Source organism: Cherax quadricarinatus, chromosome 65 (genome assembly GCF_038502225.1).
Source record: "Cherax quadricarinatus isolate ZL_2023a chromosome 65, ASM3850222v1, whole genome shotgun sequence".
NCBI classification, from domain to species: Eukaryota; Metazoa; Arthropoda; class Malacostraca; order Decapoda; family Parastacidae; genus Cherax; species Cherax quadricarinatus.
In genome coordinates this window covers 13774033-13787222 of record NC_091356.1, presented here as the reverse complement: position 1 = coordinate 13787222, position 13190 = coordinate 13774033, and the positions used below count along the sequence as shown (strand labels likewise).

General features: G+C 33.9%; 1 protein-coding gene across 7 annotated transcripts in view; it reads left to right on the top strand.

Moving 5' to 3' along the window:
- Positions 1-12970, top strand: part of LOC128700546 (protein hsr-9) — a 331945-nt gene extending 318975 nt beyond the window's left edge. For all 7 annotated transcript variants that reach the window (XM_053793809.2, XM_070098961.1, XM_070098962.1 and 4 more), the window contains 2 exons: positions 2401-2486; positions 3654-12970. In XM_053793809.2, coding sequence (XP_053649784.1) covers positions 2401-2442 — 42 coding nt within the window. In that variant the 3' untranslated portion in view covers positions 2443-2486; positions 3654-12970. The remainder of the gene's footprint in view (positions 1-2400; positions 2487-3653) is intronic.
- Positions 12971-13190: the final 220 nt, after the last annotated feature.

The following is a 13190-nucleotide window of genomic DNA, read 5'->3' as shown; positions in this document are numbered from 1 at the left end:
TGATGAAGTAAAGGGTGTGATAAAAGAGAAAAAGGTAGCTTATGAGAGGTTTTTACAAAGCAGAAGTGTTATAAGAAGAGCAGAGTATATGGAGAGTAAAAGAAAGGTGAAGAGAGTGCAAAAGGAGAGCAGATGATAGAGTGGGAGAGGCACTGTCAAGAAATTTTAATGAAAATAAGAAAAAATTTTGGAGTGAGTTAAACAAGGTAAGAAAGCCTAGGGAAAATATGGATTTGTCAGTTAAAAACAGAGTAGGGGAGTTAGTAGATGGGGAGATGGAGGTATTGGGTAGATGGCGAGAATATTTTGAGGAACTTTTAAATGTTAAGGAAGAAACAGAGGCAGTAATTTCATGCACTGGTCAGGGAGGTATACCATCTTTTAGGAGTGAAGAAGAGCAGAATGTAAGTGTGGGGGAGGTACGTTAGGCATTACGTAAAATGAAAGGGGGTAAAGCAGCTGGAACTGATGGGATCATGACAGAAATGTTAAAAGCAGGGGGGGATAGAGTGTTGGAGTGGTTGGTACTTTTGTTTAATAAATGTATGAAAGAGGGGAAGGTACCTAGGGATTGGCAGAGAGCATGTATAGTCCCTTTATATAAAGGGAAAGGGGACAAAAGAGACTGTAAAAATTATAGAGGAATAAGCTTACTGAGTATACCAGGAAAAGTGTACGGTAGGGTTATAATTGAAAGAATTAGAGGTAAGACAGAATGTAGGATTGCGGATGAGCAAGGAGGTTTCAGAGTGGGTAGGGGATGTGTAGATCAAGTGTTTACATTGAAGCATATATGTGAACAGTATTTAGATAAAGGTAGGGAAGTTTTTATTGCATTTATGGATTTAGAAAAGGCATATGATAGAGTGGATAGAGGAGCAATGTGGCAGATGTTGCAAGTATATGGAATAGGTGGTAAGTTATTAAATGCTGTAAAGAGTTTTTATGAGGATAGTGAGGCTCAGGTTAGGGTGTGTAGAAGAGAGGGAGACTACTTCCCGGTAAAAGTAGGTCTTAGACAGGGATGTGTAATGTCACCATGGTTGTTTAATATATTTATAGATGGGGTTGTAAAGGAAGTAAATGCTAGGGTGTTCGGGAGAGGGGTGGGATTAAATTTTGGGGAATCAAATTCAAAATGGGAATTGACACAGTTACTTTTTGCTGATGATACTGTGCTTATGGGAGATTCTAAAGAAAAATTGCAAAGGTTAGTGGATGAGTTTGGGAATGTGTGTAAAGGTAGAAAGTTGAAAGTGAATATAGAAAAGAGTAAGGTGATGAGGGTGTCAAATGATTTAGATAAAGAAAAATTGGATATCAAATTGGGGAGGAGGAGTATGGAAGAAGTGAATGTTTTCAGATACTTGGGAGTTGACGTGTCGGCGGATGGATTTATGAAGGATGAGGTTAATCATAGAATTGATGAGGGAAAAAAGGTGAGTGGTGCGTTGAGGTATATGTGGAGTCAAAAAACGTTATCTATGGAGGCAAAGAAGGGAATGTATGAAAGTATAGTAGTACCAACACTCTTATATGGGTGTGAAGCTTGGGTGGTAAATGCAGCAGCGAGGAGACGGTTGGAGGCAGTGGAGATGTCCTGTTTAAGGGCAATGTGTGGTGTAAATATTATGCAGAAAATTCGGAGTGTGGAAATTAGGAGAAGGTGTGGAGTTAATAAAAGTATTAGTCAGAGGGCAGAAGAGGGGTTGTTGAGGTGGTTTGGTCATTTAGAGAGAATGGATCAAAGTAGAATGACATGGAAAGCATATAAATCTATAGGGGAAGGAAGGCGGGGTAGGGGTCATCCTCGAAAGGGTTGGAGAGAGGGGGTAAAGGAGGTTTTGTGGGCAAGGGACTTGGACTTCCAGCAAGCGTGCGTGAGCGTGTTAGATAGGAGTGAATGGAGACGAATGGTACTTGGGACCTGACGATCTGTTGGAGTGTGAGCAGGGTAATATTTAGTGAAGGGATTCAGGGAAACCGGTTATTTTCATATAGTCGGACTTGAGTCCTGGAAATGGGAAGTACAATGCCTGCACTTTAAAGGAGGGGTTTGGGATATTGGCAGTTTGGAGGGATATATTGTGTATCTTTATATGTGTATGCTTCTAGACTGTTGTATTCTGAGCACCTCTGCAAAAACAGTGATAATGTGTGAGTGTGGTGAAAGTGTTGAATGATGATGAAAGTATTTTCTTTTTGGGGATTTTCTTTCTTTTTTGGGTCACCCTGCCTCGGTGGGAGATGGCCGACTTGTTGAAAAAAAAAAAAAAAAAAATATGTATATATATATATATATATATATATATATATATATATATATATATATATATATATATATATATATAAACAATGGTTCTGCCTTATTCATCCTCATCTTTATTATATTTTTTACAGGTGGCAGCTTGGGAGGACCACTCCGAGCACTGTAGTAACTAATCAGTGGTGGACCTATGTGTATATTTCCTAGACCGTACCTCCAGGTGAGTAGCTACTTCATGACTAACTGTTAGTGTTAGTTATGCCAGTCTCTTAGTCATGTTTTTCTAAGTCTTATATTTTTTGTTAACTATTTTTAGATGAACTTTTATCTAGCCCCATTTATTACTTATTAGTTTTTCCACTTCAATCTTTCTATATCTTGTGATGCTACTATACTTCTCTGGCAGCACTCAGTTCTTGAGGTTTGAGATTATTTCATGTAGTTTACTCTAGATGTGCCTTCATGTTTGAAAGGACTTGTGAAGGAACCTTTGAAATTCTTATCAAAGACTTCTTCATGCTTGTTTAGCTAACTCTTCAGTGAAAAACACTTGCCACTGCCAACTAACACATGCTAAATTTAAGGTCACAGAATTTCTTTGTGAAAGTTCTGGAATCATTTAGTAGGCTAACCTTTTCACTATGATATTTGTTATCCAAAGTATCTACTCTCGAGACCTTTGCTTAGTACCATGTGGGTGTAACATTTCAGAAATAAAGATGGTCTCTCACTCGTATTCATTCTGGATGTTCAAACCACTGCCTCATGATATGTCTTCCTAATTTTCAAGCTTTTTTTTTATCAGACTAGATTTAGACTTCATTTTAGCCATTCTGTCTTTCTCTATTCTTTCTACATGACCATGCTGTCTATTTCTTTTCTTTGAATTATAATTTAAATACCACCACAGTCTTCCTATCTCTTTTCCTAAATCTCTTCATAATTCACACCACTCATTGATCATAATCATAGCACTAACTGCTTCTTTGGTGCATTATTATTATTATATTATAATCAAGGGGAAGCGCCTGGGGGGGATGTGGAAGGCATTCAGGCTTAATTCGGGGAACTGGAGCACAGATCCAATTCCCTAAATCAAGAGTCCCTCACCAACATCAAGGAACCTTCCTTGAGGGGTTCTTTGCTGCAACATTCAAAAGCCATGCTTAACACCCAAATGTACTTTCTTTTTTGGCACGAGTTTTCAGTTCTATACTTTTTGCACATTCCCTTATTCCAGCTTCTGGAATATTTTAACAAATATTTTCAATGTTCATTATGTTTATCATAAAACTTGATGGTTAAAACGAGGTTCACTGTCTATGAATGAAAGTGTAAAATGAACAATGTGTGAAGGAAAAAAAAAAGTGAATTTTTTTTTTTTCAGATAACTGCAGAGAGGGGATACAAGATCACTACAAGCAATTCTGATTTTGTTGTGAAAAAATCGTAATTGCAAAAACAGTGCTGAATCTATTAAAATATTAATGTTTGATAATTAACGCTGTGAATTTTTTCACTACAATTTAAATTTAGTCAATAGTAAAAGCATTGTATGGACCTTTATGGGTGATAAGTGTTGGATTATATCTGTCCGCAAGACTATAGAGTAAGAAATCACTCTTGATAATGATACTGTGATATTTAAGTGCATTTTTTTGTATACCAGAAAAGACTGTCAATAAAATTGTTTTTATATGAATGCTACTGGCAGTGTCCAGAGATTATGTAGTGTGTGGATCCTCAGTTTCCCTGTAAACAATATTGTAGCCTTACAGAAATATTTTCTTTTGATATTTACAATTATAGAAGTGGACTTTTATGGATATGTATTGAAATACTAATGGTAATTAGTAGGTTTCTGGTATGGTATAGTTCACAGAATAAATGACCAGAGTATATTTTGTACAACACTATTGCTTACATACCATTTTCAAAGCTAAAAAAAAAAATAAATAAAAAAAATGATTTTAAGAACAAATGTTGCGCTATTCATTTTTGATCAAGCAAATAAAACCTTGTCTATGAATATTGTAGATGTATTCAGGCATTAAAATTATGCTTTCTCTTACTATTTAAGTTCATCTTGAAACTTAGTATCTGCTTCTATGAAATTTTGACAACCTGTAAGTTTGTAATGTCCTAAAGTAATTGGAGATATAAAAAAAAAAAGCATGAATATCTGTAATGCCATACAGCATGTACTACGCTGACCAACTTGGCTGTTCTCTAAGTTTACAGTTGTGGCATGTTTAATCTGTTTTCATGGCTGCTTTCTTCATTAATAACAGAAATTGTCAATAATGTAATTATATCTACATTGGCCATCACACAGTTCTCCTCTGGATTTTCATGTATACCTTGTGGCTAGAATTTTATTGTACTTTAATATATTTATGTTCTTTCTCTTAATTTGTTATATAATCTATATCTACATATAGCTATTTTGCCATAACATTTTCATTGTAAATTGAACCCTGTTTTTAGATTGAAATTTTTGTATAAATTTAATTTTATTTCATTGGCTACAGTACAATTTTATTAAAGACTCAATTTATGGTTTGCATTTTCAAACTCCTCTTTAGTTACCAATCTCTGTTCTCATTATTTCTTCTGTTGATATTTTCTTTTATGGAGAAGCTAGAGGGCATTATAAACTGTCTTGAACCAGTACCAACTTGATAATGATCTAATACAAACCTTAATTTCATCTAGTTTTGCCTGCAACTACTTGGTTAGTTGCAAAATGTTTTGTATACTTCACATTTCCTCTGCCTTATTTTGCTTTCTCTTCAGTGTTTTACATTAGTCAGTACTGTATTGCTTTAGTAATTTTATCTTAGTTCATACTTGGCAGACAAACCAACACCTCAGAAGTCAGCAACAGTATATTGGTTCCTCTTCATTTAGTTGGGAATGTAATAAAATGTTGCATGTAGTGGAATAGAAACTTTTTTTTTAAAGTCGCTGAGCCATCAGCTCTTCCTAAATGTAGCAGTGGTCAAAAAAACTGTTTTAAGATCATATGCCCACCCTGTTTCTGAGTAGGTGAAATGCACTCTTAATGGATCAAACTTTGCATTAACAAACCATGCCTTCGTTTATTACACGAGATGCTGGCAATTATATTGACTTAATACTTTAGAGGATTAGAAGAAACTTATGGTCATGGGTTTTGAACTGTATAACATTGAAGAGACTGATTATATTTAAATTTTCTAGGTTACAAGGTAGTCTTAAAGTGAAATATTAGGAATTTTTGTTATTCTGCTGATATGAAAAAGAGCTGTACCTTAAATTTTTAACATTAATTCTGATAGGTTCAGGGAAGAGTTGCACTATCTTAAGTTGTTAAACAAATTCAAAATAAATATCATGATCATACTACAGTACTTGTATTTCGAGTCCAAATTCCCCTATACAATATTCAATGTGCATGTTAAGGGCAGTTCTTTACTTTTTTCTTTCAGTATGGCTATGAAATAACTAATACAGTAGACCCTTGAGTAATATTTGTGAGGACTGGCACTTTATTGAAATAAGCATGATTCAGAGTGAAGAATATATGGGAAAAATAGGATTACATTCCTTGGTCCTTCAAAAAAAAAGAAAAAAAAAAAAAAAAGTGAAAGAAAGTCAAAAGAAGTAACTATTTGACTAAATTCTGGTGGCTGTTGCTTGTTGATATGCAAGTGTGTAGAGAGGGTTAATGTGTCCCTGTACAATACGAATAAACATGTAGCAAGCAGTATCGACTATTATATGGTGGCACCTTATTGGGAAGGGGTGACAATAAACTTGCCATGATTTTTTTAAGAGTGCCCCGATTTCCATATAAGCACTATATGCAGCATAAAATAGCACAGAAGTTACAGCATGATCAACTAACAAATGCTTGAGTCTTTTGATATGACACATTAAGTCAAATCAAAAGGTGACAAATATCCATAGTAGATAATCATGTAATTAATGACATCAATTGACTGTATTGAGTAAATTAATCACTACAATGTGTAGATTACAAGTAACAACATAAAAGTGTCAATTTGCAACTGGGCTTCTCTTGGCAGACATCACCACTTGACTGTTATCAATGTTTTCCCTGTGCATGGTTTGGTAGAATTACACTGTGTTACACTTTGCATACTACTACTGTTCACTCCATTAGCCATAGGAAAAAAAAGGAAATCACAGTCTGTAACATCATTAAGAATCACTAAAAGGTTACAAGCTTACTGGGTAAGCTTATAAAACATGAATATAACACCTAGCCAATGTCTCGCCTGCACTACTTATGCTAGCTAGTACTAGTAGGGTAAACTCAGAAACCAGTTCAGTTTTAATTCCTGTACAGCAGTCAATGTAACTTTCTTGCCATTGTGCCACATTTTGAGATGACTTTATTCTGTATTGTCAGAGTAAATTTTTTTGTGGCACTCATCACCTTTGATCCCATGAGGATATGATCATTTTTGTGGTCTTTGATTTACTCATATTGATGCAGAATCTGAAAATGGAGATACACTGTTACATCAGAGAAATATAATGTAGTGAAAGATGTTAAGATAATATAAGCACATACAATACATTTTGGTAAATACTACTTTCCTATATGACAGCTAACCTATACAGTGAACTAAAAAAAATTGTCAAAAGTTTCCCCTTTCACATTTTTACTCCTGTCACTTCAGGAAAAAAAATTATGATTTGTGAAATATTAAACAAGTTTACAGTGTTTTGCATACCAGTATTTATAAAATGTATGAAAACCATTTATTTATTCTCACCAAATTATTAGTAGTAAGAAATTAGCTCATCTCAAACTCAGATACTGAAGCATTATCAAAGACTCTGTCCTGAAAAAAAATTGCACTGAAAATGTTTAGTGTACTAGTCCTGGGAGAAAGCTGCCACCTGCACAATCCCCACCAGTTAATACACCTGTTTGCATAAATTCTGTAGTTTAGTTGTGGTGGCTCTTAAAACTCCCAACAACAACTTTGCAGAGGTGATGCCTTCACAACTTTCTTCGTTAGTAACTTTTTTAAACATCATGACTAACATATTCAATAACTGTATAATACAGTTAGAACACATAAATAACAAAGGCATGGAAATGTGTAATGATGAATTATAATATTTAATAAAGCACTAAACCCAAAAGGGTTAAACAATGTTATTATAGGTTACTAAAATTGGTGATTCACTCCCAACTTCACTACACACTTTAAGCATATCTAATTCCTCAATTTTCTTGGAAACCCCCCTTTTTTTTTTTTTTTCCTTTTTTTTTTTTCTTAGGATCTTTAGTATCACTATTATTATTTTTGGGTTCCATGGTGAGATGGGGAGCTGATAATGTCCAAAATCATTTGATAAACACACTTGGTAAGTCCAATAATGCTGAGCCTCTTTTAGGCTTAGCGCTTCTTTTTGATTATAATAATAATAATGAGCCTCTTTTAAACAATTAACCTCATCATGTGTGGCCACCAGCTGTTTTGCTCGTTGCTCTCAAATCCATAAATTATGGCTTTTGTATCAGGATAATGATCAAGGTAATATACTTCTTGAATTGCATGTTACTGAATCAGCATTACCAGAGGTTGTCTTACTGAAGGGTCTACTGTATAACAAGTGTTAATTATGGACTTCATGGCTATTCAACATCAATTTGTTGTAACAGTTTTCAACACCAATTGAGGCTTGTAATGCTGTACAGTGTATTAATGTAGATCATTTTTATTTTGATGAATTTATACAATTTATGGGTACAAGGACAATATGCAGAATAAATCTTTCATTGGGACAGTTAAAGGCTATTTTGAATATTGCATCTTCATTCCTATACCTGTTGGCATTACACTTGTACATCCTGTTGTGTAATTTATGGCATCATCTTTTTTTTTTTTCACCTATTTTACGGTACCTGTCAAGGTGAATCCTCAGATATTCTTTTGAGATTTAAGAATAATCTGTTTCTCTACTGAACCAAGTTCCCATTTAGAAATCATAATTTCAAAGTGTCTATATAGGCATACTTCACTAATACAGCGGATTAAGTTTCAGATCACCATAAAGCGAATATTGCCTTTTTTTTTCTACTTGTCAGTGTGTATAAAAGCCTAAAAACATGTTTAAACTATCATTAAGTGCGCATTAGCACTAGGCCTAAAAAAAATGATGGAAAAGTAACAATAATAAATAAAAACAAATTTGAAATTTGCCAAAAATCATTTTAAGAGCAAGGTAAGCAAAAATAATAATAAGAATATAACTGAAAAGTGACGAATTAGCAAAACCCTCTAAAGTGAGTACTGTATTAATGAGGTATACCTGTATTTCTTAATTAAAAGAAGCTTTGAAATTAAGATAAATATACACAAGTCATATAAGAATATGACTCAACAGACTGATCATAGCCTCTTAATTTTATTGAGAGTAAAATCTAACACACGATTAGTAAATACTGGTATCTATGAGCTCTACCCGTCCTGTAGTTTGTGGCTCTCCCAGTTTGAAGGAAAATGTAAATTACGAAAAGTTTACAAGATTCTTTAGAAGAATGAGAGCATGATCGACTGCATTCTGGTCACGCCTCCCCCCCCCCCTCTTTTTTTTCTGCATTTTGCTTTAAGTTAACATCAGATTTTACTATTGTTTTGTTAAGCATGTCATTGTTTAGAGCCTCTTTGCTCTGTATAACTAAAACATTCAGTTCTCTTAAGTAGGTTGTGAGCTAGCTTATAGTCACATGTTGACTTGAGTAACATCAAACAGTGATGTGGATTTTCTGTTACTTAACTACTATATAGGTTAAATCAAGCAGATAATTTATGGGAGAAAGTCATTTGCAGTCCTACATAGCCTTAGTACAAATGTATAGCTTAGTGCAGCTCATCATTTTTTATTATAATTATTCTTCCTCGTACATTTTGCAGGGATGTTTTGTTATGTCATTGTCTATATTATACATCTGAAATATTATTCAACTATGCCAACCTTGAATTTTAAGTAATGCAGCTTCCTCATTTTCTATCAGTTATTTATTTTTTCCCAGTTAACAGTGTCTGACAGACTAGTTTTATTAAAATTGTCAAGAATGATTAAGAATGGTCCTGTTTACGATGATAAGCTATCTGTTCTTAAACATGGTAATGAGGGAGCCAAACCCACAGACAGAAACAATAGGTTATCTATGTTGTGACCTTCACCTGGGGTTCTTTTCAGCCGATACTTTGATTGGAGGTTAAAATATACACACAACCTGCTTCTGTCTCCACGTGGGTTTGGATCTCTCATTGACAAGTGTTCATTACACTTTGACATTTCAACATGGCAATATGTTTCTAGTCATTATGTCAAAAACTAGCATACAATACTGCATTTTTTCCTTGCTTTAAATATGTAGTCAGACATGGTACAGTGTAAGGTTGAGAGAGGTGGTAACCATTCTTCCACTTAGCCAAAAATTTCTCTCTTTACCTGCCATATTTTGCAAGATCTTAAAGGCTTTTTTCTACTCTCTAAGCATTATCATCATTACACATGTTTCGTACTATTTTTTTGTGGGTTTAATACTTTCCACAAATTACGTAGTTTCACTATTTTCGATTTTTTTTTTTTATAGATTTGTCACATGTCCTTTCTTATAGGTTCTTATGAAAGTAAAATAATATAATGTCCTTATTAAGATCATTCATCATTGTATTATTGTTGTAGTGGTTGAGGTTAATTCATGCAACATAAATTATCAGTTAAAAACTTCTTGAAATATTCGACATGATTCTTGCAGGATGTTTAATGTCTTCTTGTATATGCAGTATTAATTCTGCATTGCAGAATTTTATATAATTTTTTTTATTTAGCATATAGTTTTCTTGGTGATGAAGCATCTTGATTAAGCATAATTGTGTATTATATAATTTTTTTTGGTCTTCACTGTACCTAGTAAATTTAGCTATCACCTTAGAATGTATTTAATATTACTTTTCAGACTAAGCATAAATCAGAGTTTGCTTATGAGCCAAGTATATATTATATACTGTATTTTATAAAAAAAAAAAATAAAAAATAAACTGCATATATTATTACAGAGGGGAAAGTACTCAAATCATAAGGATCAACTACATATAAATTTGACATAATAAATAGGGACTGTTAATCTGCCCACTGACTGTGTGCTGTCAGTTGCTTCTTCATGCATATTGCTCGTTGTCTTTGATATACATAATATTGAAATTTTATTTGGAAGTAAACGCAGCCTTATGCCTATTTACACATTTTTTGGTAAAGTGGAAGATTTGGAATCCCACCCCATATAACACAGAGGGTTAATCTGTAAACTGCCATGTTTGACCTAATCTTTTTGGGGAGTTGTGTGCTGCAAGTTCAAATGATGGGTATGTTTATCAGTGCATGATTGAATAGGAGCAAGTTGATTAGGGCTTAAAAGGTACGTTTAAGTTGTAAATAGTTTTTTATGGTTTCAGTAGAGAGAGACCTTTTCATTGACTGATGGTTTGAAAGGTAAGTGTGGAGACCTCCAATAACCTCAATTCACCACAATCAGTCAGTCATGCAGGTAATACCTACAGATAATACTTAACTCAAGAGGAACAATGTCTTAACTGTTTTTTTTCCATTTATGGAACAATGTATAGGTTGGAAGAAAGTTAACTAATGCTCATTATTAAAGGGTTAAATACAGTTACCAGGATTGCAAATCTACCTTGCAAATTAATGAGGTTTAGCATACTTTGAGACTACCTATTGAACTGTTGGCTTTAGCCATGAGATGTACATTTCACGATACGTAATGTGACTAGCAGTTTTTTCTTCAGAGAATCATTGAGGTTTGTTTTCCATTTTCTTACATGAACAATGAACCACAATGAATCTTCGATAAAATAATTCTGCTAGTTGCATTTCAAAATGGAGGATGTTGTCCAGTTTTTCATCAGTCTCGTGTAACATTGTAATGGTTGTATTTGCTCTAGTGCATATGGTATATACTGTCTTCTAATGAACTACTAAAGCTGCAACTATCAATGAAGCTTCTGTGTACCTGGTTCGGTAATTAATTTAATAAACAAAATTGACCTTGCAAGTGATGGATATACTGGACAGCATTTTTATTCTTAATGACCAGGGAAGGAAAGTATGATAGCTCTTTATTTGGTAGAGAGAAGGGTAATATCAGTAAAAAATACTTTTGTTACCTAAGAATTCCAAAATCTAGAGTATATGAGTAAACTTAATTATCAAGATTCTGGTTAACCCCTTGCATGTGTTAATCATGCAGGTATTATGTGCCACAGTGGCCATTTTTCTCCTTCAAACGTGAGTTTGAAAGGTGCATTTATGAATAACACTTATTTTAGAATGTTCCATTATTTAAATACTTTAATTATAAAAGGTGCGAAAGTACAGTAAGTATACAGTATATTTTCCTAAACTGTCAATACCAATTGGTTTGAAAATGTGGCTACCCGACTCTAGTTTAAGGTAAAGTCTGGTTCACAAGGGGCTTAACTAAATGAATGATGATGGAAGTATTGGTGTGCTTAGTGTGTTGTGCTGCTTCTCAAACATAATACTGAATGATCTTTTCATTTTTCTCCTGTATTTAAGAGATTGTCACATTGACTTGTAAATTGTATTGGTTCTGCTCTCCTCAATGTATCTTCTGCTACTGTGAAGATGTTTATGATTTAAATTTTACTCAGATCATTTCATTATTAAAAACTGAGTGTTTTATGTGAAGTTTTTAATGTTTTCAAGAATTATGCAGATAGTTAAATGCTTCCAAACTTACTGTATTTTTTTTTTTTTTTTTTTTTTTTATCTTTTGCTGTACTCTGCTTTATTGAAGTGTGAATCTTGTGTACATGCTACAGCTTGTGAACTATCCACTTTCTTCCTTGGTCATATCCATTGTGATAGGTTTAGAACGGGAACCGAGTACCTGGAGATTTATCTAAGGTTTGTATAAAAAATTCTTACCCAAAAATTACTCAAAAAAATTAACAGCGAGGCGCAGACTCCGATCTGGCCCGAATAACCAGCAGTCACTGCCACGATGTAGAAAATTCGGCCTGTCGTCTCCAACAGTGGGAACTGGGCTTGAAGTCTGAGATAAGTACTGCAGAGTTAAAATTAAAGTTACGGAGTAAGAATTTAATGTATTATATGTTTTGTCTGTGCATAAGCCACCAATGTTATATGTTTTGATGAATAATTTTGTCTGTCACACTGTTATTAGCTGTTTATGTGCAAATGAGATATGCTGTTCAAGAGATGTTTGGTAGGATAGTGACAGTCATTTTGATAACATCAAATTGAATTCCTGTTATTTTTCTTGAACAGCATCTGCCTTCTCTAGATCCTCTACTAGCTCACACATGTTTATGTCACTGCAAGTAATGATTGGACTACTGACATAGTTGACCAGATTAATGATTGATTTAAACAATAACGTATCCCTCTGCCTCATGTGAACCACAAGCATCTATGTTAGCCAATATCGCAATTTCCATTCCACAAATGTTTTATTTGAATTAGACTGCGGAATTCCACACTAGCCCTCTTAATGGCTATCCCCCCCTGCTTAAAAAGAAAGAGTGCGTGTCAGGTTGAATTTTTTGTATTAGTTTGCTGTTTATATTGAATCAAATCTTTTTTAAATAAAGATAGTGAAATCCCTACATTTTTTCTTTAACCTTGTTTTATGTACAATATTTTTTTTTTCAATACACCAGCCATCTCCTACCAAAGCAGGTAACCCAAAAAAGAAAGAAACACTTTCACCATCATTCACACATAATCACTGTCTTTGCAAAGGTGCCCAGATATGACAGTTTAGATGTCACTCCAAACAGCCACATGTTTATTAGACTTAAGTTTTCAGTAATTGCTCAAGATC